This window comes from Chiloscyllium plagiosum, chromosome 36, assembly GCF_004010195.1.
Source record: "Chiloscyllium plagiosum isolate BGI_BamShark_2017 chromosome 36, ASM401019v2, whole genome shotgun sequence".
Lineage (NCBI taxonomy): Eukaryota > Metazoa > Chordata > Chondrichthyes > Orectolobiformes > Hemiscylliidae > Chiloscyllium > Chiloscyllium plagiosum.
Window position 1 is genome coordinate 4,492,733 of NC_057745.1, and position 26,605 is coordinate 4,519,337.

The 26,605-nt window shown below is 39.0% G+C and overlaps 1 protein-coding gene across 5 annotated transcripts in view; it reads left to right on the forward strand.

The window, feature by feature from the left end:
- map2k5 (mitogen-activated protein kinase kinase 5) overlaps positions 1 to 26,605 on the forward strand; it is a 274,682-nt gene that overhangs the window by 59,967 nt on the left and 188,110 nt on the right. For all 5 annotated transcript variants that reach the window (XM_043677181.1, XM_043677180.1, XM_043677182.1 and 2 more), the window contains exons 4-5: positions 8,758 to 8,827; positions 11,722 to 11,762. In XM_043677181.1, the coding sequence (XP_043533116.1) occupies positions 8,758 to 8,827; positions 11,722 to 11,762 (111 nt within the window). The remainder of the gene's footprint in view (positions 1 to 8,757; positions 8,828 to 11,721; positions 11,763 to 26,605) is intronic.

Below are 26,605 nucleotides of genomic sequence, written 5' to 3' on the forward strand. Positions count from 1 at the left end.
TGCATTGTTAATTTCAGCTAAGAAGAAATGATTAGTAATACCATTAAGTTGTAGGCTATCCTTCCAAAATGTCTGAAGAGGGTATTTTGAACTACAGTGAATTAGCAGTAGTCATAAGCTTGTTGCTGATGTTGCTAGTGGTAAGAGCAATGTGAGATGATGAGTCAATGGCACCACCCAAAAATTATACTGTTCAATTAAGCATATTGGCTTTGTGTTCTTTTTCCATTTGTGTTCTAGTACTAATTCAGCCTAGAAACAGCAGTGGGACATTTCAAATTAGTTTCCCATTTGTAGCCATGGTAGCTATAGAAACTAATATTGTGTAATAGTTGCTATAATAGGCTTTATCATAAAAATCATGAAAATTGTATCCTATACTTTAAATGTAAGTAAAAATGGGATGGAGCTCAAAATTGCTGCCCCTGCAGTCAAAGTAGCCTGCCAACATTGACCACCTGGGAATACTCATGAAGTGTAGTCATGTTTGGAAGATCTCTAAAGGTCAACTTCTACATCTGGAAACATAACACAATGCAGTACTGTCAGAGTTAGAAATGCAGGTTGCTTTTAAAGCTCAAGCAGAACAGACTAAGTGTTGATTGAGAGCAAGTGATGCTCATTGGACTTTGTACCACTTGCACCAGAAATATTACATTACATTACATTACAGCATGGAAACAGGCCCTTCGACCCAACAAGTCCACACCGACCCGCCGAAGCGCAACCCACCCATGCCCCTACATTTACCCCTTACCTAACACCACGGGCAATTTAGCATGGCCAATTCCCCTGACCTGCACATCTTCGGACTGTGGGAGGAAACCGGAGCACCCGGAGGAAACCGGAGCTCCCCGCAGACACGGGGAGAACATGCAAACTCCACACAGTCAGTTGTCTGAGGCAGGAATTGAACCCGGGTCTCAGGTGCTGTGAGGCAGCAGTGCTAACCACTGTGCCACCGTGCCGCCCAAATATGCAAGAACGTCAACCAGAAGGTTGATTAGGAAGTGTCTGCTCTTGAGCTGAGAGGAATTCTTGTGGTTCAGTGGTAGCATCCGTGGCCCCGATTAGTTAAATTTATTTACAAAGGACTGATTCTTCGAAGCTATCAAGTCCAGGCAGCAGGCCATGGAGGGTGTCTTTATTCCCTACTGCTTGCCTCTCTTCCATGGTTCTATCGTACCTGGATGTCCTTGGACATGAAGCACACAATCTCTTCAGGTTTCCTCAAGGCTTTTAGAGATTTGTTGGCACTGTGGGGCCTGGGATACAACATTTCCCCTGATTCAATCACCTTCTTTGTTCTGCCTTTCACCCCTCTTGTTTGGTATCATTGCTGTTACTCTGCACCTGGTGGAAAGTGTCTGTAATTGTTTAATTAGGTGAATTTGTAAATTGTTGGTGATTTAATGTATATATTTTGTCAAAAATGTAGCTTTAGTAGCCTTCAACAGGTCCAGGCAGTGTGTTGTGCAGTGGATTGTAATACCTGACTGCTCGCCACTCTGTCTTCTGCAGTTACTTCTGTGCTTGGGAGTACTCGGATTGGGAGCATGTGGTGTCCACTAGTAGCCTCAAAGCTGAGTGGCCACTGAGAGGGTAGGGGTACATTATCTTTCCCACCAACACTATTTTGATTTAGTACCCACTCCTTGTTTTCTCCTCTTTTTGATTTCTTGTTCTTGTTACACTGCTCCTGATAGGCAGTGTTTGCAATTTGTCCATTTGGTGTTCGGTTAATTTGGTAGTACTTCTTAAAATGAAAAAGCTGAGTTCTACTTTAGTTGACTGTTGGTTTAAGAACAGGAAAAGGTAGAAATCGAAGTATGTACAATAAATTTACAGTAAATCTGTGTCATTCTTAAATGAATATCGGTGCATGAAACAAGTACTTCTTGAAGAGAGAAAGAAAATAATTTGTTTAAATTTACACAACGCATGCTGACATCAGCAGATTATGAGACCTGGGTTCAAATCCCACCGGTTCCAGAGATGTGTCATAACACATCTGAACAGGTTGATTAAAGATATCTTGCACATGTTATTCTATAAGACCACTAGATTTCTTGAGGCACTAATGAATGAAAGCTGAAAGTGGAATCGCATATCATTTATATATTCGAAATTTCCAAAGCAATCAGTGTTTTTAGTGGGAATAAGAATTTGCATTACATCCACAGCATTTCCTCATAATCAGCTGCAAATTAATTCTCAGGAAATTTGCAATAATTAATTGAATTATAAGTGTTGGTCCTTCATTAAAAATCATCATCTACTGGTATCAGCCACACGAAAACAGAATGATAATCACTGATCAAACTAGACTCAAATGGCATAATGTTGAATGAAATGATTTCCTAACATTTAAAAAAAAGTTTTAAATGATGTTGAGTTTCACATAGCACGACTTCTAAGTGGTTCATGCAGTTTTGAACCCTTGTTTAGATCACAAGCTCTTATTTAATTCAGTTATGTTGTGTTTTGTGGCACAGTGGTAGTTTCACTACCTCTGGGCCAGAAGGCCTGGGTTCAAGCCCCACCTGTCTCAATCCCTGCACAAGTTTTTTTTTAATTTGTTATGGGAGATCAGTTAGTTCACTTGGCAAGGTGACTAGCATATAGATCTGATTAATGCTAATAGCGTGAGATTTGCTACCCATTCTGGCTGAGGTACATATAAAATCACGAGGAGCATAGATAGGATGAATGCATATAGTCTTTTTTTCCCAGGAATGGTGAATTGAAATCTAGAGGGCACAGGTTTAAGGTGAGGGGAAAAGACTTAAGAAGGACCCGAGGGGCAACTTCTTCATGCAGAGAGTGATATGTAAATGGAATGGGCTGTCAGAGAAATTGGTTGAGAAAGGTACAACAGCAACATTTAAAAAAAAAACATTTGGATAGGTACATGGATGGGAAGGCTTTAGAAGGATATGGACCAAATGCAGGCAATTGGAACTAGTTGAGTGGGCACCATGATGAGCATGGACTTGTTGGGCCGAAGAGCTCGTTTCCATGTTGTATTACTCTATGACGTTTTTGAGGTATTTTAGGTGTTGGAGGTGATTTCCTCAAATCCCAGGAGCAACAATTACTGTTTTATATGCTGTTGCATTGTTTTAGCACTTTGGAGGAAAACAAAGTCAAAACAGTGGCACTTTTAAAAGAGAAAAAGGGAAAGGAATAGACAAAGGCATACATGGTGAGGTCAGTGCAGGAGAGAGAGAGAGAGAGAAAGAAACCCACACTGCTAACTGACACAGCAGTGAATCTGAACAGTTACTGCCCTTTGCTGTTGAATTCATGTATCGTTGGACATTGGAGTGCATCTGGGAAAATTAACACAAACAGTGAGATTCACAACTGATCTTGGAGGAACCTGTTTGGGAGAGATCACAGCACAGAGGCAGATAAGTGAATAGTTTTACGTGTGGCCTTGGGGCCTTGCTATAAGTCTACAATAGTGAATAGAGTGGGTTCTTTCTTGATTATATGTTTTATTGAGATATTGACCAGGAACAAGGATGTCTCAGAGCGGGTGCAAAATGTTCTCATGGAGGAGCGGGGCGAGCAGGAGGTCATTGTACACATTGGAACCAATGACATAGGAAGAGAGAAGGTTGAGATCCTGAAGAGAGATTACAGAGAGGCAGGAATTTAAAAAGGAGGTCCTCGAGAGTAGTAATATCTGGATTACACCCGTTGCTATGAGCTAGTGAGGGCAGATATAGGAGGATAGAGCAGATGAATGTACGGCTGAGGAGCTGGTGGATAGGAGAAGGATTCACATTTTTGGATCATTGGAATTTCTTTTGGGGTAGAAGTGACCTGTACAAGAAGGACGGATTGCACCTAAATTGGAAGGGGACTAATATACTGGCAAGGAGATTTGCTAGAACTGCTTGGGAGGATTTAAACTAGTGGGGGGGGGGTGGTAGTGGGACCCAGGGAGATAATGAGGAAAGAGATCAATCTGAGACTGGTACAGTTGAGAAAATAAGTAAATCAAACAGTCAGGGCAGGCAGGGACAAAGAGAACAAGGTGGGACTGATAAATTAAACTGCATTTATTTAAATGCAAGAGGCCTAACAGGGAGGCAAATTAACTCAGGGCATGGTTAGGAACATGGGACTGGGATATCATAGCAATCATAGAAACGTGACTAAGGGATAGACAGGACTGGCAGCTTAATGTTCCAGGATACAAATGCTATAGGAAGGTCAGAAAGGGAGGCAAGATAGGAGGGGGTGTGGCATTTTTGATAATGGATAGTATTACAGCTGGACTGAGGGAGAATAATCCCAGAAATACATCCAGGGAAGTTAGTTGGGTGGAACTGAGAAATAAGAAAGGGATGATAACCTTATTGGGATTGTATTATAGACCCCCGAATAGTCAGAGGGAAATTGAAAAACAAATTTATAAGGAGATCTCAATTATCTGTAAAAATAATAGGATGGTTATGGTAGGGGATTTTAATTTTCAAACATTGACTGGGACTGCCATAGTGTTAAGGGTTTAGATGGAGAGGAATTTGTTAAGTGCGTGCAAGACAATTTTCTGATTCAGTATGTGGACAGGGAAAGTGCAAAATCTGACCTACACTTGGGAAATAAGGCAGAGCAGGTGACTGAGGTGTCAGTGGATGAGCACTTTGGGGCCAGCGACCATAATTCTATTAATTTTAGAATAGTTATGGAAAATGATAGACCAGATCGAAAAGTTGAAGTTCTAAATTGGAGAAAGGCCAATTTTGACAGTATTAGGCAAGAACTTTCAAAAGCTGATTGGAGGCAGATGTTTGCAGGCAAAGGGATGGCTGGAAAATGGAAAGCTTTCAGGAATGAGATAACGAGAATCCAGAGAAAGTATATTCCTGTTAGGGTAAAAGGAAAGGCTTGTAGGTATAGGAAATACTGGATGACTAGAGAAATTGAGGATTTGGTGAAGAAAAAGAAGGAAGCATATGTCAGGTATAGACAGAATAGATCGAGTGAATCCTTAGAAGAGTATAAAGGCTGCAGGAGGATACTTAAGAGGGAAATCAGGAGGGCAAAAAGGGGACATGAAATAGCTTTGGCAAATAGAGTTAAAGAGAATCCAAAGGGTTTTTACAAATACATTAAGGACGAAAGGGTAACTAGGGAGAGAATAGATCCCCTCAAAGATCAGCAATGTGGCCTTTGTGTGGAGCCACAGGAGATTGGGGGAGATACTAAATGAGTACTTTACATCAGTATTTACTGTGAAAATGGACATGGAAGGTATAGAATGTAGGGAAATAGGTTGTGACATCTTGAAAAATGTCCATATTACGGAGGAGGAAATGCTGGATGTCTTGAAACACATAAAAGTGGATAAATCCCCAGGACCTGATCAGGTGTCCCCTAGAACTCTGTGGGAAGCTAGGGAAGTGATCTCTGGGCCTCTTGCTGAGATATTTGTATCATCGATAGTCACAGGTGAGGTGCCGGGAGACTGGAGATTGGCTAACGTGCCACTATTTAAGAAAGTTGGTAAGGACAAACTAGGGAACTATAGACCAGTGAGCCTGACGTTGATGGTGGGCAAATTGTTGGAGGGAATCCTGAGGGACAGGATGTACATATATTTGGAAAGGCAAAGACTGAGTTGGGATGGTCAACGTGGCTTTGTGCGTGGGAAATCATGTTTCACAAACTTGATTGAGTTTTTTGAAGAAGTAACAAAGAGGATTGATGAGGGCAGAGTGGTAGACATGATCGATATGGACTTCAATAAAGCGTTCGACAAGGTTCCCTGTGGGAAACTGGTTAACAAGGTTAGATTTCATGGAATACAGGGAGAACCAGACATTTGGATACAGAAGTGGCTCAAAGGTAGTGGTGGAGGGTGAAAGAGCTGTAAATTAAGTCCTATCCCTCTTCCTTCCCTTTCTGCCAGCGTTGCTGGTTGTTGATCAGGATTTGGATCTCTCAATGTTTTATTATTGCCTGTTCCTAATTCAAGCACCTCATAACAAATTTTGTTAACCACATGTCAAATTATATATAAATTGTTAGAGTGTTAGTTTTACAATTCATGTATGCGTTATCATAATTCATGTTAACTAAATTGAATTTTGTTTTTATAATAATTAGTATTATCATTGTGATAATTGATTCGATTTTATCTTGGAAGATAGCAGTATTTTGTTCTCAACATCTAAATTTTGTGAGATCAGGTATCCAAATGACTCCACAAATCAGTGGATTCTACAACTGTACCAATTTGCTTATTTTGCTAATGTGAATTGCAGCACTAAGAACATAAGAATTAGGAGCAGGAGTAGGTAATTCAGCCCTTCGGTCTGCTCTATCATTACATATGATCCCAGCTGATCTCATCTCAGCCTCAACTCCACTTTACTGCTGCTCCCGAAAACCCTTCAACCCATTACTATTTAAAAGTCTGTCTCGCTCCTTAAATTTACTGATTGTCCTGGCACCGACTCTTGTCTGTGGAAGTGAATTCCACAGACTCCCAACCCTTTGAGAGAAGTAATTTCTTTTCATTTCTGTCTTAAATCTGCTGCCCCTTATCCAAAAGCTATGATCTCTCATTCTAGTTTGCCCCACAAGAGAAAATATCCTTTGTACGTCTACTTTGTCAATCCTCTTTAACATATTGTATACCTCAATTACATCTCCTCTAATTCTTCTAAACTCCAGGCACTATAGGCCTAAACTGCTCAATCTTTCTTCATACGACAAACCCCTCACCTCTCGAATTAATCTAGTGTGTCTCCTTTCAACTGCCTCCAGTGAAACGACATCCCTCCTCAAATAAAAGAACCAAATCGGTACACAGTATCCTGGTGTGGTATTTCTAATGCCTTTAACTGTTGAAGCAACACTTCCCTACTTTTGTAATCTATTCCTTTAGCAATAAATGTCAAAATTCCGTTTACCTTTCTTATTATGAGGACACTCAGATCCCTCTGCACTGAAACACTGTGAATTTTCTCCCCATTTAGATAATTTTGCCTTTCTGTATTAACATTGCTTGTTTAATTAATATATGCAATGGCCAAAGAAACAAACTGGTTCAACAATAGTTATTTTCAATTAGTACAATTGTTGCTTTTAAAAATGAAACCACAGAATCGTAAAAACCTGAAAATAATAGAAATGCATCACAGAGAAAAAGTATTAATATTTTTGATAAATATCCTTTTTATTGCTATCATTATCCTGCCTCAAAAATTTTCTCATTCCTGAAGAAGGGCCTGTGCCCGAAACGTCGAATCTCCTGTTCCCTGGATGCTGCCTGACCTGCTGTGCTGTTCCAGCAATAAAGTTTCAACTCAAAAATTTTACCCATAATCCACCTATCCATTCTCTTCATTTGCCATCCCATCTCTAATCTCCTTTTTCTTTGTATAGTGTTCAAAACATGATGCTATTGACAAAAAATAATTTAATTATAATTTAAAAAAACAATTTAAATCCTTCAAGTATAAATTCAAGTTTGCCTGCTCAGTGTTTGAGTTACCCTACCTAACTGCATAATGGCTTTCTTTGTGACTGCTACCTTGGGCATTATCCCTTATCATACATTTTGCAATGTTTGATAAAGCTAACATAATTCTGGACAAAAGAGGACAGACAATTGTTTGGTTCAAATCTTACTAGTCAAAACACTCACCATATCTGCGGCAATGGCATCTCTTCAAATTGCTACACGATCCCCTCCAGAGTCTCTAAGAATCAGTGTAGGCTATGTTCTGTTTCTCATTTATACACTGCTTCTTGTTGAGATCACCAGCAGGTGTTGGATCAACTTCCATATTTATGTATATGATACCCTGCTCTTCACATCTCATGACCTTAAAATTATCTCTGTTGTTAGACTGCCTCTTTGATATCAAAATTTCGAACTGAATACCGAAAAAAAATCCCTATGTCACTGATTACAGTTCCCTCTGCATTTACTCATTAGACCTGCCCAGAACGTGGAAAACAGTAGCAATTTCCTTCACTTGCAGCTAAGCTGAAAATCTTATGTCCTGTCTACTATCAAGATTTCATAGTCCCATCTCTACAAGAATGCTATTTTCCCCTCACTCATTCCCACTAAACCTTACCAATTATTTTCTTGCACTGACTTGAAATTTCTTCACTGGCCCCCTTGCTGGCTTCCCAACCTTAACGCTTCATAAACTCATAAATTATCTAAAACTCAGTTATTCAAATAATCTCTGGTTTTGCAACCAATTAATCACCCTGGGCATGTCCTTACATTTGTTCCACGAATCTTAACAAGTTGAATTTGAACTTTGTCTTGTTATCCTCAAATTGTCCTTTGGTCTCAGTCCACCCTATTTCTATCATTCCTTTCAGCTTTTGTCTCCCTAGCTGCAACCTTAATCTCGTGACCCTGACGTTTTGATTATCTTGACTAACTGTACAGCAGTAGAGCCTTTAAGCAATTTTCTCCAACTATCTGGAACTTGCTTCCCCAGTCCTCTTATTCAGTGTCAAAAAATGTTAGTGTTCATTATCATGATCACATATTCTGCTGTCCGAATAAAGTCTGTTACCATGTCAATGTTTCTGTTTCTATTGTAATATTTTCAGCATCATTAAAGGTGCATCATGAGTGGAGGTCATAATAGGTACATGAAAATATTAAGTTGTCTATTGAGTTTATTTCTATGCAAGTTTGAAAGACTAAGTAATTACATTTTATTTAAACTTGGGTGAATGTATTTGTCTTTCTGCTTGCTTTTACAGTATTATACCACTGTAACAGAGCAGCAAGTCAATGGAGAAATGATTGAACCACTGCAGATATATCCACGAGGTAAGAAGGTTGACTTTACATCTACACATTTAAAGTAAAAGAAGTTGCCAAAAAGTCTGCATCTTTGTTTATCTTGTTCTCTCTTAAAACATCTTTAATAGTTAAGCTGAATTATTATCTTTGATGTTTATGCATGGATGCAATATTGTAAGCAGATACGATATGATGACACTTGTATGTTTTATCCTTGATGCCAGCCATGCCAATTTCTAGCAAATAAAGGAACATAATGAAGTATAAAACATATTTTTTATGTAATGACCATACTGTATCGGAAGGATTTAAAAACTAGAATATTTTTCTTGCTGACTATTCTAAATTGCCCATTTTGCTTTCATGTCATCTAGACACCCTGATGAGTTAGGTGCAATTCACATATTTTCCTTTAATTGTGTGAGGAGCTCAGTTGGCTTATTTTTAAGATACTATCACAATGGCCAGGTGATTTAAAAAATGAAATTAAAGCAGCACTGTTAGTTGTTCTGAATCACTAAATTGCATTTTGCTATTACACAGTAGGGTTAGGGGTAAAGTCTATTTTTGTGTTTATTACATACCCAGATGAAAATGAATAGAAGACTCTAATCTTGGAATCCAGGTGTCTTAAAAGATTTCAACAGTATTGAGATTTTCAGCTTTATCTTAACATACTGTTGTGAACTTCTACTTTGATGCAGCTTCTGCATTTCAAATTTATTCCCTTAGACATAAATATTCTTCTGTATTCAATGTAATTAATTGGATTGTTCTGCTATTTGCAAGTTGGCTTATGGTGATGGTCATTGTTTAAAATAATGGTGAAATGACTCAAAAACTAAAATTTAACTAGCCACCGAACTAAATGTATTTTGTCAGTTTATCAGTTTTGTTGACAAAGCACTGAAAATATATTTATTGATATATTTGATGAACAGTACTAAATATTGGTCTATATCTTGTTGAAAATTATATATTGAAATGGGTATGCCATTCAGCCTCTCAAGTCTCTTTCACTATTTAATTAGATCAAAACTGATCTGCACTTCAACACCATTCACCACTGTTTCTCCATATGCCATTGTCTCTCAAGAAATTCATCTACCTCAATTTAGAATATTTCAATTGTTCTATTTCCTTTTACCCTTTTGGAAGGATTTTCCAGATGTTAGCTATCATTTATTGTGATAAAATGCTACTTGTTTAGACTCTTGAATGATTGAGCTTTAAGTTTAAGATTATGGTCTCTTGTGCTGGATTAGGTGAGGCAATGGCCTTTAAATATTAATTCTATATTTTTAACTCATCATTAGAACTGATTGTCCATGTGTGATCCTGTCCCAAGATTGAGAAGTCTGTTTGCATACAGCATGCTTTCTCAGTGCCTCGATCAAGAAATATTAAAATCCATTTTGGGGTTATGAGGTTAGGATAGAGGGTTAATGCTGTTTCTATCCACAGATTTTACCTGACCCCTTTTCGTTCATATTTCAGATTTGCAACATCAGAAGTAGTTTGCTTTCTTATTAATGCACCATATTTTCTTTCAATGTCTCTGCCAGTTATTTCTCCCATAAAATGGGTGGTGGGGTACCTTGCCCAAGTGGTTAGTATTCTTGTGGTCAGTTTCATTAGAGAGCCAAATCTTGGTGTTGCTTGCTGGCCACATGTACATTAGCAATAGCAGTGACTGGATGGTGACCAAGGACATAAGTTGTGGCAAGTGTTCAACCACTAACTATGGGCACTGACCCTGTTGTGTTATTATGACAACAGAACTGGTCCACATAAACTAATGGAACAGACCAAAAACTGACCTGTTATCTTTATATATGAATATGAAACAAGGTTATCTTTATATGTGAGTTCAAAACGTAGTGAGCTAGTAATATTTATTTATAATTAAACTTTGCTGCATTTTACATTGGCTATTTTAGTTTATTTGCTTCAATCTCATGGCATACCATCATCTTGGAGAAGGTGCAGAAAATATAGTTTGTTTTGGTGACACAATCAATCAAGTTTGCAGTTTTTTCCAGTTAAATAAACGTTGCTTTGACTATTCTTAAAAAGTCTATTGCTTGGTATTCTTTCTACCAAGAATCATGGTAGTAGTTTATCAAGAATCTTTCAGTAGTAGTTTATTTCTGATTCTTTTCCCTTAAATTACATTGATTAAACAATGAGTAATGACTCCATTGGTGTAATTGTTTCAGAAAGGTTGCTACATCTTGCAGATTCAGTTGAACTCAACATGTAACACTGGAAATTACAATTTTGTTGTAATACTATGGTTTAATGGGTACATCTTCACTTAGACTTCAGTTATTCAAATGAGTCACACCCTTCCTCCCCTCCCTAAAATATTTGGCCATTGGAATATCTATTTAAAATAGCTTTTAACCAAAGCACTAGAATAGATTGCGCAATTCTTGACAATGTTTTATTGACTGTTTTGTTGCCTGTGAAATGTAACTGATGAACAGCTCCATTCACCTGCATAAGCAAAACAAACTTAAAAAAAATTTAAATATTAATCTTGATGTTTCTAATTTATCAACCTTGACAGTGGATTCTATAGTTAAGTATGTTATTTGCTCACATGTTAGCTTAATCTACGTTCAAAATGTTGGAAAAGAGGGTTTAAATGGTCTGACTCTTGCTCCTTAAATTTATAATCTGTTAATCTTTATTTGCCTTTCATATTTTATATCTTTTTCATATATTTTTTTTTCAGCGTTTAGTTTTGCAAGATGGGATCACTCTTTAAAAATTCCCTGTACAGGCTTTTGAGCCCCTTTTCCATCATTTTCAGCTGTTAATTTTGGTGTCAGTCTCATTTCTTTCATATGATTCATTTTTAACAAATTTGTAAATGGCCCTGATGTGTTCTGCAATTTAGTCAATTACTGTTTCAGCCTGCAAGCCACCTGGGAAACGGAACATACATGGCCTGAAGGTAATAATTTCAATAATTGTTTCAGTAAAGTTGGGAATGGATTTGTAATGCTGTGTTCCAGTTATTGAAATGTCATCTGAAAACCTTGGCTCTTCAAACTCTGACAAGCAGGGGGTCTCTTGTTATACAAAGTAGGGAATATTTCCCATGATTTAATCACACAGCTGTGAATTCTTGTCTTATTTTCATTGAAGCAATTAGAGTTACAAAATAGGTTACCGTTTTTAATTTTTTATATTAAAAGGTGGTTAAATTTTTGTGATGTACATTTTAATGAGGGACAGAAAGTGATATGATTAAAAAATTATAGTCATTATATGAACTTTCACAGCTTCAAAAGAAATAAAACTTTTTCTGCTTTCAGGCAAAGTGTTCCTAAGTCAGTCTGCGGTACCTGTTGTGCATGTGACCTATGAAAAATACTAGGCTATGTAGAAAACAGGAAGGAGGAAAATAGCGACAAATTCACTTTTAATAAATCAAGGCATGAAGAGGAAAATTGTTGAAAATAGGACAAAACCAAAATTATCATGAAATAAAAATGTTTTTTTTATTGCTAGTTTATCTAAAACATTGATTTTGAATGCATAATTTGGACTCGGTGCCCTTGTATTGCAAACAGAAAACAAATCCATCAGGTTTCTTGCTCTTGCTCACTATTCATCATTGCTTTTAGAAATTGTGTGTGGATATCTGGTCAAAATAGACACAGTACTAATGCCACCTGCAGTAAAGTACCTCATAACACTCTTTGGTGAGGCACTGTATGTGTCTCTTTGGTTAGAAACAGGAGTGCCTTTTTGTTGAGAAATGGGGAGTGACTAAAGCCATATCTAAGCAAGGTTGGTGGTGCTTAGGAGGGAAAACATGGACGAGTATTTTATTTTCTTGCTCTGCCCTCAGTTCCTGAGTGTGCCATCACCAGATGACTAATTAGCCCTGTTCTCTTTCTACTGAGTGACTCATTATAGTGGGCGGCACGGTGGCACAGTGGTTAGCACTGCTGCCTCGCAGCGCCAGAGACCGGCGTTCAATTCCCGACTCAGGCGACTGACTGTGTGGAGTTTGCACGTTCTCCCCGTGTCTGCGTGGGTTTCCTCCGGGTGCTCCGGTTTCCTCCCACAGTCCAAAGATGTGCAGGTTAGGTGAATTGGCCATACTAAATTGCCCGTAGTGTTAGGTAAGGGGTAAATGTAGGGGTGTGGGTGGGTTTCGCTTCGGCGGGTCGGTGTGGACTTGTTGGGCCGAAGGGCCTGTTTCCACACTGTAATCTAATCTAATCTAATCTGTAATCTAATCTAATCTAATAAACAATGTATAAATGATTGAGATTGAGTATACCTTTTTTTTGTTTCTTCCACACCCGCTTCAACCCATGCACTTTGGGTAAACAAATCCCTGTGTTCAGAATGATATAACCTTCATATACGGCCGTTTCTGTTTTAGAAAGAGCTCAAATTCATTTCATAACAATATCTTGTATTTATATATACATGTCAAATCAGAAAGAATGACAATAGGAGGGGTCATGCCCGAAACGTCGATTCTCCTGCTCCTTGGATGCTGCCTGACCTGCTGCGCTTTTCCAGCAACACATTTTCAGCTCTGATCTCCAGCATCTGCAGTCCTCACGTTTTTCTAATAGGAGGGGTAACAAGATTAGTCAACAAGAAGAGCTCTGAGAATATCTTAAGTCAGAGACTGAGTAACAAAAGTATAACATTTTGAAAGAGTATTCTATGTATTTGACTAAAGTGGCTGAAGGCTAAGAGCCATTGGTGGGTTGAACGAAAAGGAGAGATTTAAAGAAGACTTTAGAGTGGAGGAGGTACATAAAGCTAGCGAAGATTGAGTGGGTGAAGTGTCCATGAAGGTATTTTTAGATGAATTATTAAATAGACTGCAAGATAGAGAACTAGTAAGCTCAGTCAGAATAGAATTTTTAATATGGAGGTTGGGTGTGTTAGGTTGGAGGTGTTGGATATGTAATGTTATCATCAAATGTGGTCTGAAGGATTGCCAGAGACTTAATAGAATGAAGCAACATATAATACATATATTAATTGAGAGTTAATTGATTTCGAATTGGTTATATAAATATGGAGAGCTAGTAATTGGGAGAGTGTTTTATAGAGTGCGATGAACTTAAATAAAGCTCTTACAGAAAAGTGTGGACTTGAACTCTTTGAACACTGTTATCTTTTGAAATATGACATTGTGGCAGAGGATGGTTGATTCAAAATGTAAAGTTAAGGATGTATGATTACTGACTCTTGTTTTCTGAAAATAAATCTTGTGACCAGCAGAATGATAAAGTTACTGTGTGGACCTTGGATTACTTCCTTACCAAAGAGGAAGGAGCATATGGCCTTAGCACTTTCATTACCACATAGAAACAAGACGAGCAACAAATTGGTCTAATAATGTGAGTAAGGTTGAGAGTCAGACAGACTGAAAACTATAATGGATAAAATTTATCAAATGGATATTCTGGTGACTGTTGAGATGTGATTTTGAAACATTTGGACAGAAAAATGCAAAGTGGTTTTATACACTACTACAAAAATATCATTTGGAAATTCCCCACTCTGTGTTGGCATTTAACGTAATAAAGTTAATAACCAATGCCAAAGTATCAAAAATGGACAGACACCTAGTTTTAATGGGACTTAAATTTTCAGATAATCATACACTCGGGAAAATGTCAGAAGCATTGAAAACCTTCCCAGGAAAGCATTTTTTCTCAGCAGCAGTGATAGCACAAAGAGGCAATCGGCAATATGACCAGGAATACAATGTTAATAAATTGGTGAGACTGACTAAACATAGGTCACAGGCAACAGTAAAAAAGGAGAACTACAACTTATGGAAACGAGGACAGAAATGCAGTTGATAATTTTGCAAATCAAGAGAATTTGACATTTACAGTAGGTGTTAAAAATGCTCACGGTGTAGCAGTTTGATGTTTGGGTGTGATTCAAAGTATCACTACACCATGAATTGTCCCAAATGTGATAAAGTATTTGAAACTAAGCATGAAGTTATGGATTCAGGGAAAGATGGTGACACAGGTCAAAGAGAGGGCATTTTATTGGTCACAGAAAAATTTCTGTCAAGTGAAGAATGTACTGGTGTCTTTCAATTATGCAATGTTGGACAGTCGATGCACTTCTACTGAATGTAGAAGATTGAAATGCTACCGAGGCACTAAGTAAAAAAATATCAGTACAAAGTTAAGGAACTCTGGCTCAAAATTGATGATCTGGAATCTCAGCTTCAAACATTGTGGCACATCCCAGGAGGGGGAGATGTATCTGGAGGCTTTGTTTCAGGAGGTGGTCACACCTGGTAGATTAAGTAGTTCAAATTCAATCGGGATCAGGAATATCATGGTGTGACTGCAAGTGAAGCTGGTAGGGGGATCCTGAATTCAGGAACGCAGGAAGCTCATCTCTTGACCTTGTCCAGGTACCTTGTATGGGGTACTTGCTCCCTGTGTTGATGAGGAAAAGGGCTGCAAGGAGAATGAGCCAGCTGACCATTGCACTGTGGTGTAGAAGGCCATTCAAAAGGGGGGAGCAAAAAGTCAAGGGGTAATTGCAAGGGATAGTATAATTAGAGGGATAAATAGTATCTTTTGTAACCAGAATCATGAGACTCGTGTGGTATGTTGGCATGACTGGCTTGAAAGGAGATTGGAGCGGGAGGGCGAGGATCCAGTTGTTGTGGTCCATGTTGGGATCAATAACATAGGCAAGGCTAGGAAGGATGACCTGTGTGGGGATTATCAAGCACTAGGAACAAAATTAAGGAACAGGTCCCATCAGAGGGATCTGTACCGATGGAATGGTTTTCACTTGAACTGATCTGGAACTGGTGTTGCAGCGAAAAGGACACATGGGATGGTCACGAGGACTTTAAACTAATGAGTCGGGGGGAAGGGAAGGGGAAAACAACAGGATGTATGGTGGTAAATAAAAAGGAAAGCAGCAGGTTAGCGTGTGTGCAGGAGCGACTAAATACATGGCAGATTATGAAAGAAGTAAAAGGAAGAATAGCTCAGGAGATATTATTGGAGATGTTGGAATTCATAATGACGGCACAAAAACTATCATAAGGGCACTTTACCTGAATGCTTGTAGCATTTGTAACAAGGTAGATGAGCTAATGGCTCAAAACATCGTGAATGAATATGATTTAGTAGCCATTGCGGAGACATGGTTGCAGGATGGTCATGACTGGGAGTTAAATATCCATGGATATCAGACTATTTGGAAGGACAAACAGGAAGGTAAGGGAGGTGGTGTAGCTCTGATACTTAAGGACAACATCAGGTCGGTGGTGAGAGATGATAAGGTTTCTATGGAGAATAAGGTTGAATTCATTTGGGTGGAAATTGGAAGTTCTAAAAAGAAAACATCACTGATTGGTGTAGTCTTTAGGCCACCAAATAATAATATCACATGGGAATGGGCAATAAATGAAGAAATAATGCCTGTAAAAATGGTATGATAATTAACACGGGGGATTTTAATTTACAGGTCGATTGGCTAAACCAGGTCGGTCAGTGTAGCCTTGAGGAAGAATTCACTGAACATATCCATGTTAGTTTTTTTGAACAGTATGTAATGAAACTGATGAGGGAGCAACCTATCCTAGATTTGGTCTGTGTGATTAGACAGGAATAATTAATGATGTCATAGTTAGGGATCCTCTTGGAGGGAGCAATTATAGTGTGGTTGAATTTAGAATACAAATGTAAAGTGCAAAGATAAAATCCAATACCAGGGTCCTGCGCTTTAACAAGGGAGACTACAAGAGGATGAGTGAGGATTTGGCAAAAGTAGACTGGAAGCAAAGACTTTATGGTGGGACAGTTGACAAACAGTGGATGACTTTTCAAAGCAATTTTTCAAAGCACTCAGCAAAAGTATATTCCAGTGAAAAGGAAGGCATGTAGGAAAAAGGGTAATTTGCCATGGGTGCCCAAGAAAATAAAGGAAGCTACCAAATTGAAAGAGAAGGCATACAAAGGGGCCAAGATCAGCAGGAAACTAGAAGATTGGGTAAGCTTTAAAGGTCAACAGAAAGCCACAAAAAGAGCTATAAAGAAAAGTAAAAAAGATTAAGAGAAAAAAAACTAGCTCAGAATATAAAGACAGATAGCAAATGTTTGTATAAATATATCAAACAGAAAATGTGGCTAAAGTAAACATTGGTCCTTTAGAGGATGAGAGCGGGGCTTTAATAATGGGATAAGAGGAAATGGCCACAGCATTGAATAGATATCTTGCGTCAGCCGTCACAGCAGAGGACACAAGTAACATGCCTGTAATTGACAAAGAGACAAAGGTAGGTGAGGACCTGGAAACAATCATTACCACAAAAGAGGTAGTGTTGGGCAAGCTAATTGAGCTAAGGATAGACAAGTCTCCTGGCCCTGATAGAATGCATCACAGGGTGCTAAAAGAGAAGGCAGGAGAAAAAGCAAGTGCACTTGTGGTAATTTTCTAAAATTCATTGAAGTCTGGGGCAGTTCCAGCAGATTGGAGAACAGCAAATGTGACGCCACTGTTTCAAAAGGGATGATGTGGAGGTGCCAGGGTCAGACTAGGGTGGACAAAGAAGAAACAAAGAAAATTTACAGCCCAGGAACAGGCCCTTCTGCCCTCCAAGCCTGAGCCAATCCAAATGTACTGTCTAAACCTGTCAGTCAATTCCTCAGCATTTGTATCCCTCTGCTCCCCACCTACACATGCATCTGTCCAAAAACATCTTAAATGAATCTACCGTGCCTGCCCCTACCACCTCTGCTGGCAATGCGTTCCAAACACCCACCACCCTCTGTGTGAAGCACTTGCCGCGTGTACCCCCCTTAAACTTTCTCATCTTGAAAGCATGACCTCTCGTTATTGAATCCTTCACCCTGAGAAAAAGCTTGTCTCAATCCACCCTGTCTATACCCCTCATGATTTTGTCAACCTCAATCAGGTCCCCCCTCAATCTCCTTTTTTCTAGTGAAAATAAACCTAACCTACTCAACCTCTCTTCATAGCTAACACCTTCCATACCAAGCAACATCCTCATAAACCTTCTCTACACCCTGTTCAAAGCGTCCACATCCTTTTGGTAATGTGGCGCCCAGAAATGTACACATATTCTAAATGCGGCCGATCCAATGCCTTGTACGATTTTAACATGACCTGCCAGCTCTTATACTCAACACCCCGTCCAATGAAGGCAAGCGTACTATGTACCTTCTTGACCACTCTATCCATCTGTGCAGCAACCTTCAGGGTACAATGGACCTGCACTCCCAGATCTCTCTGCCCATCAACTTTTCCCAAGTCTCTTCCATTCATTGTATAATTCGCTCTGGAATTAGACTTGCCAAAATGCATCACCTCATATTTGTCTTGATCGAAAGCCATCTGCCACTTTTCCGCCCAACTCTCCAGTCTATCTATATCCTCCTGTATTCTCTGACAGTCCCTTATGTTTTCTGCTACTCCACCAATCTTTGTGTCATCTGCAAACTTGCTGATCATACCAACAGTGCCCTCTTCTAGATCATTTATGTATATTACAAACAACAGTGGCCCAAATACTGACCCCTGTGGAACACCACTGGTCACCTTTCTCCATTTCGAAAAACTCCCTTCAACTACTATTCTCTGTCTCCTGTTGCTCAACCACTTAGCTAGAACACCCTGCACACCATGTGACTTCACTTTCTCAATTAGTCTACAATGGGGAACCTTATCAAACGCCTTACTAAAGTCCATGTATATGACATCAACAGCCCTTCCTTCACCTAACAACTTGGTCACTTCCTCAAAGAACTCTATTAAGTTGGTAAGGCACGATCTCCCCTGCAAAAAAACCATGTTGCCTATCACTGATAAGCTCATTCTTTTCTAAATATAAATAGATCCTATCTCTCAGTACCCTCTCCAGCAACTTCCCCACGACCAACGTCAGGATCACTGGTCTGTAGTTACCCGGAATATCCCTACTACAGGGGTACAACAAGAGCAACCTTCCAGTCCTCCGGCACCTCACCTATATTTAAGGATGCCACAAAGATATCTGTCAGGGCCCCAGCTATTTCCTCTGTCACCTCGCTCAGCAGCCTGAGATAGATCCCATCCAATCCTGGGGATTAGTCCACCTGAATAACCTCTAGCATACCCAACACATCTTCCCAACTTATGCCAACGTGATCCAGACTAATCAAACGTCTATCTCTAATCTCAAGATTCATCATGTTCCTCTCCTCGGCAAACACTGATGCAAAGTAATCATTCAGAATCTCACTCATTCTCTCAGGTTCAGCACACAGCCTTCCTTCATTATCTTTTAGTGGACCAATCCTTTTTCTAGTTACCCGCTTGCTTCTTATGTAAGAATAAAATGCTTTGGGATTTTCCTTAATTCTGCTTGCTTAAGCTATTTCATGACCTCTTTTAGCCCGCTTAATTCCTTGTTTAAGACTTGTCCTACTCTTCCAATATGCCTCCAGGGCCCGTTAACTTCTGAAAGTTAAAAAAAATCACACAACACCCGGTTATAGTCCCAACAGTTTTATTTGGAAATACAAACAGCTTCATCAGGTAGCTCGTGGAGTAGGATCATAGGACACAGAATTTATAGCAAAAGGTCAATGTCATACAACTTGTGCAATATATTGAACAAATCTAAATTGCTGTTAAGTCTTTCATCTTTTAGAATGGGTTGCAGCTTTTGATTCATTTATATGTAAATCCCAGAACTTCTTTCAAGTCACATACCCAATAACTTAAGGTTTGATAAACAAAAGTGTCATCTCAGCTCAGACAATGCCTTAAAGATGTGAGGTTAGAGTCTTTTTGTATTGCAATCTTGATTCAGACTGGTTCTATTTCCAAAGTAGGAATTTATAAAATGTCACATGAGTTATAAAAATGTTGACTGCCCACAGATTGCGTGCTTTCACTCTCTCACACCCACACACTCTCTCACTCTTCCTCATGCAGGCACACACACATAAGGTACTTAAGGTTACTGCTAGGTTAGTGACATGAGGGTTTGAAGAAAAATTTGAGGAACAGAATAAGGATATAATTGCTTAGGAAAAGCAATTTTGAATTTAGTTTTTGTCTTTTTAGTAACAAATGCTTAGGAGTGTAGAGCAATTGACAAAGTTGCATTTCTGCAGAGAAATCAGCTTAAGGAGGAATATTTCTTCATCTTCTAAAAGAGGCAACAGAAGCAGTGGGGACACCCTGGAAGTTTTTTTGTTTCTTCTGTATCTGCAAGTGCCATCACACACAACCGAACAGCTTTTCCTACCACCAAATCACCAGTAGTATCTTTCATCAGTTAACCACCACATGTAAATTACTGCTGTTTCCAATTGTTCAATTTATATGCAGAGCCCATTAAGGGCAATGTAATAACTCAGGAAGTTAAATAAATGTGCATATGGCCCAAATGATGGCTTCTAGGGCTTTTAAGTACATTGGATTAAAAATCAAGGGGAATGGATCAACTATCACTTTGCATGAGCAAATGTATTTAGAAAATGTTACCCTTATTGCTGTTAGTCAAAGTAGAACTTCACAAATAGATACAGCTGCTTTCAAAACTGAAATGGAGGAACTGCAAAGTCTAATTGGACTGCTGCATTAACAGGGCACCCGAACAAAGCCAGATGCCACTCTAAATATTAGAGTTGAGTACAAGATGAAAAGTCCCAAAATGAAAGATATTATTCAGGCCAACAAAACATTAAAAAAATTAAGACTTGATCATTATAATTTGACATTTTTATCGTTGGGAGATGCAAGAAACATGAAATGTGTTTCTAGTGATGCTTCTTATGCAATTCTCTGCAATGGATTCTCAGGTACATGAGGGTTTGCATTTTCCCTTGTGGAAAGAGCAAGTAAATGTTACCCTTTAATTTGGGAAGCTAAAAATATTAGAAGATTATGAAAGAGTTCATTAGAGGCAGAGACTCTCAATCTTGGTGAGGCAGTGGATATGGCATTTTCTAAGTAAATTCTAAAATGAAACTTCAGCAACAAGACCCATTGGGTGCTACATTAATGTTAAGTCACTATGGGATAACATACACTTTACAGAATGCATGAATGAGAAAAGACATAATATCAATGTTACAGTTTTAAAACTGATGGTGTATCTCCAAATTGAAATGGGTGGAGACCAATAATTGGCTGTCTAATTGGTTCATAAATGCAGAAGCAAGTTCCAGAAACTGTTGGACACACTGGAAGCAGGACACTTGGAACTTTACACAGTAAAGGGAAAGCTGAGAATATAATTGTTTGTCATTTTGTATATTTTGCTAATTTTTAGAATTATTTTCATTTGGTTTATCTAAAAATGAAAATAATCTGTTCCCATCTAATATGGTCTAAAGAAGTGCCTGAGACATAATGGAATGAATGAACAAGTGATGGATAAATTAATTAAGAGTTAATTGGCTTTGAATTGGTTGCATAAATATGGGGAACTAGTAATCAGTAGGGTGTGTTTTATGGAGTGTGGCTAACTGAAATAAAGCTTTCACATAAAAGTGTGGACTTGAATTCTGTTTAAGTACAATTATCTTTTGGAATATAACATTTAATAGGGCTTTAAAGTTTTTGGAAGACAAAGAATGGAAGGAGGGGGGAAGGAAAGTGCTGAAATAATCAGGTTGGAGGTAACAAAGGTGGTTACAAAGGCTTTAGATAATATGATTGAAGTAGTAATCCAGAGACCCAGCTAACTTTCTGAGAGCTTGGAGTCAAACCCAACATAGTGGACGATAGAGTTTAAATGTGATTAATAAACCAGGAATTTAAAAGAAAGTTAGTCTAAAAGGAACCATGAAGCCATTGTCAGTTGTTCCAAAGACCAATCTGCTTCCTTTTAGGGAAGGAAATTTGCTGTCCTCATCTGGTGTAGCCGATATGTGACTCCAAACCATCAGCAATACAATTGACTCTTAAATGCCCTCTGAAATGGTCTAAAAAGACAATCCATTATATCAAATCAATATGAGTGGGGAAAAAGTGAAATGAAGCTTGATGAATCACCAGGCGCTGATGTAGGAATTGGAAACAATAAGAGAAACCCAACCCTCATGATCCTACAGAATATTCCTCTCTAGCATTTGGGGTCTTGTGCCAAAATTGGGACAGTTGATCAATAGACTACTTACTGTAGTCAAACTTTCAGAATCATATCATGCAGACAATGTCCCAAACATCACAATTTCTTGTTATGTCCTGTCCTACTGGCAGGACCAATCACCAGTAGCTGCACAGAGGTGTATAGTCAAGAATGAGTTACCGTGTGAGTCTTCAACATTGATTTTGGACCATATGAAGTCTCATAGCATCAGGCCAAACATGGGCGAGGAACCCTCTTTCTGATTACCAACTACCATCCTCCTCAGCTGTGAATTAGTATTCCAATGTTGAACATCAATTAGAAGAAACACTGTTGGTGGCAAGGGTAATAATGTGTTCTGCTGAGAGACTACAGTATCCACCATCATGTTTGGCTCAGTGTTCACCACAGGTGGCCACGTCCAAAGGTCATAGCTCTAGACTGGGTTTGCAGCAATTGGTGAGGGAACCAACAAGTGAGAAATACAAACGTGACCTCATCCTCACCACTCTAGCTGTCACCGATACATTTGTCCATGACAATTTTCATTGGAATGACTGCGTTGAAGTGCTTTTGGAGGCAACGACCCATCTTCACATTGAGGCTACTCTCCATAGTGTTTTGTAGCATCACCAACACATTAAGTGGGAATACATCTTGTATAGAGCTAGCACTTCAGAACTGAATAACCATGGACTATCAGCAACAGAATTGGATTCAATCATGATCTGTAGCTTCATGGCCCAGCATGTACCTTACTCTACCATCTGTATCAAGCCCTAGTTCAATGAAATGTGCAGGAGTGCATGCCAGGAGAAGCACCAGGCATATTTAAAAATGAGAGGCATAATCTTTGTAGCCCCTGAATGATGTTGGCTATGGCAAGGAAGTTGGGCAAATCAGGTGAGAATGTCTAGTGAGGAGCTTCTCAACCTCAAGAGCAAGAAGTTTCACTTACCAAAACAGTGTTGAACAACCAGACAAGATTCTCACTAGTGAGTGGGAAGAAGCCTAATTGCATTAACCTTTCATTATTACTTAATGCAACCTCAATAACATGCAGTTTCCCATTCCCTCACCCGCTGGAGAGAAACTTAGATGCCAAGAATTCCTGATATCAAAGACAGACCTGGCAACTTATCGCTTATTCCTCCAGACCTCCACCTTGGGACACCTGATCCCAACCTTTCAGAGCAGGCGACATGGGCAGTGACTGGAAATGCTCCACTTCCGCAGACATTGGCATCCAGCCTCACCACACCACCACAGCACATATTCAAACTACTTATAGCTTGGCTCTGCATTTTAAAGAGAAGGAATTTCTACGAATATTTCTATTCTCAATGATGAGGGAGCTCAGCAAATCTGTGCAATAGACCAGGCTGATAGATTTGCAACTTTCTTCAGCCAGAAGTACCAAGTGGATGATCCATCTCCTTACATTCCCAGAATCACAAATACCAGACTTCAACCAATTTGATACACTGCGTGTGATATCAAGAAACAGCTGAAGGCACTTGATACTGTTATGACTGTGGATGCTGATAACATTCTGACATTAATTTTAAAGGTGTGTTCCAGATTTATAGATAGTCTGCATTATAGATAGTCTAGGACAAGAGGACAAATTCTCAGAGTAAGGGGTCATCCATTTAAGATAGAGAGGAGGGGAAATTTCTTCTTTAGGGTAGGGATTCAGTGGGATTCTTTACAAGCAGAGCATTGTTGAGGCTGCATCATTTAGTATATATTCCAAGCAGAGATTGATAGATTTTTAATCATTAAGGGAATCAAGGGTTATGAAGACGAGGAAGGAAGGTGGAGTTAAAGATGATCAGATCAGACATGAACTCATTGAATGTTGGTGCAGACCCAGTGGACCAAATGGCCTATTCTTGCTCCTACATCATGTGATCTTATGGCCCAAACATAGGCAAAAGAGCTGAACTGCAGAGGTAAGGTGAGAGTGATTATCATTGATGTCAAAGCAGCACTTGATTGAGTATGGAATCAAGCAACCTTATGTGAACTGGAGTCATTGGGAATCAGTTGGTGAGCGTTTGAGGCAGGGGGAATTCTCTACTGGTTGCAGTTGTACCAGCACAAAGAAAAATTGTTGTGGTTTTGGAGGTCAATCATCTCATTCCCAGGACAACACTGCAGGAGTTCTTGGGACAGTGGCCTTTCATCATGAGGTCAGAAGTGCGGATGTGCGCAGATGATTGCTCAACATTCAGTATAATTTGTGACTCCTCAGATTCTGAAGCAATGTGTGTCTGAATGCAAAAGCAAGAATGCAGGCTTGGGCTAATAAATGGCAAGTAATATTTGTGCCAAAGAAATACAAAGCAATGACCATCTCAAACAAGAGAAAATCTTACCATTGTCCCTTGATATTTAATGCTGTTATCATAGCTAGAAACCCCCATAATCATCAAAGTGGAGGTTACAATTGATCAGAAATGGGATTGGATCGCCATACTTTGGCTATAGTAGCAACTCAACCGGTGGATGTTTTGCAACAAATAACTTACCTCCTGTCTCCATCTCCATCTGGGGTGTACTTATTCCCTATGTAATGTAACTATCCAAGAAAGTGGCTCAGGACCACTTTCTCAGGAGCCATTCGGGATGGGTAACAAATGCCCTGGACAATAATGGCCAAGTTCTGTGAACAAATTAATAAAAACAGTTTTAAGATATAATAACATGATTTGGAATTGCAGAGCTTATGCAGTTTAAAGCTCAGCTTGCTCTTAAAGTACATGACAGAGTGTCAGACATCAAAGAGATAAGTGCTTACACAGCCTGTTTTAATGATGTTGTGGTTGAGCAACAATCATTTGCAAATATATGAAAAAGAATACAAAATCAAGTGGAAACTATATTAATGCAAGAAGTGTCAGACCATTTTTGGGAGGTTTTTCCAAGGAGAGAAATGTTAGTAGCAGACTCATGGGCTGCTGTTATGCAATTGTGTCATGCGAAGGTGAAGCAATTATACAACTCGATTAGATGTACATAATTTCTGGGGGCTTGTAAGTAAATTAAGGAAAGATATTTTGCTGACAATATTATACTAAAATGTAACATTACAGAATTGTGTGAATTTAAACATCAAGGAGGACTGAATGGTTGGATTTCCTCTCTGACAAAAAGAATAAAAGGTGATTTCTTAGCTGTCTTTAAATTTATAAATGAATTTGATAGAATAGATGTAGAGAAAATATATACACTTGCACTGGGGAGCCTGGAGGATCCCATTTACATCTTGAATTGTTAAAGCATTTAAGAATGAAAATTAGCTCAATTTACGAAGGAAAAAGGATAAGATGAAGTAAGGTGGAAGAAGGTTCCATGGAATACAAGGAGAAAGTGAGGACTGCAGATGCTGGAGATCAGAGTCGAGAGTGTGGTGCTGAAAAAGCATAACAGGTCAGGCAGCATCCGAGGACCAAGAGAATCAATGTTCTTGATAAAAGGCTTATGCCAGAAATGTTGATTTTCCTGCTCCTTGGATGCTGCCTGACCTGCTGTGTTTTTCCAGCACCACATTCTCAACTACATGGAATACAACCACTTGCAAATTATCAGTTGTGTCAAATGCCTCTAACTGTACCAGGCTTGAACACTGCTGTTAAGAGACATTTTTGATTAAGTTAAAAATCACACAACACCAGGTTATCATCCAACAGGTTTAATTGGAAGCACACTAGCTTTCGGAGCGTCGCTCCTTCATTAGGAGTGACGCTCCGAAAGCTAGTATGCTTCCAATTAAACCTGTTGGACTATAACCTGGTGTTGTGTGATTTTTAACTTTGTACACCCCAGTCCAACACTGGCATCTCCAAATTTTGATTAAGCTTTTTGTCCTGCACTCATCAGGATAAATGCAAGAATGTAATTTTTTAATGATTTTAACAATGCACAAATAAGAGGGTAATAATTGATTGGCAAATCAATGCTGATTAGCCAAAGTATTGCTTTTAGGAAAAGCATTGGGGTACTATAGTTTGCTATGCTTCAAGGTAGTTCAAGAAAGGCATAAGCCATGAACAAATTTCTTTTTGCAGTGAATGGTGCCCTATGAACAAGAGTATGTTATGTATAAGGATTTCCTTTACACATCTTAATGCACTCCGCCTTGTTCTCCAATTCAGTTTTGAGTTGGGGCAGTCTAACACATTCTCTCTTCCCTTGATATGCTAGTTAAATCCGTTAATGATTCTCCACTACTGTCTTCTGCATGCTTACTTTCACCAGTCAATATACATGTTGGAATTCATATAGCTTCAACTGTAAAATTGACCTTATTAGCAATTTTGCAAAGATGGCCCTACCTATTTTCTGACTGTACAAGCTCAACACTGTAATTAGAGCGCATTAAAGCTATCTTGCAGGACAACAGCTTTGCTGATCAGATGATTGGTGTATTTGACACAAACTCTCAAAAGGGCTACAGGCCACCTCTTTAGGAATTGAAAGGTGTCTGGTCTATTTCACATTACCCTGGGAAGACATGTTTCAAAAATGTAAACAAGTGTAGCAAGCCATTTCATGCAGTTACTGTACAGTGGCATTGCAAGTGATATTTTCCATTAATGTGACATTACTGTCAGTTGAAAGAGACATTCTGCCTCCCACAGAATTGAGTGACATCATATGCCAATGTAATACCAGGT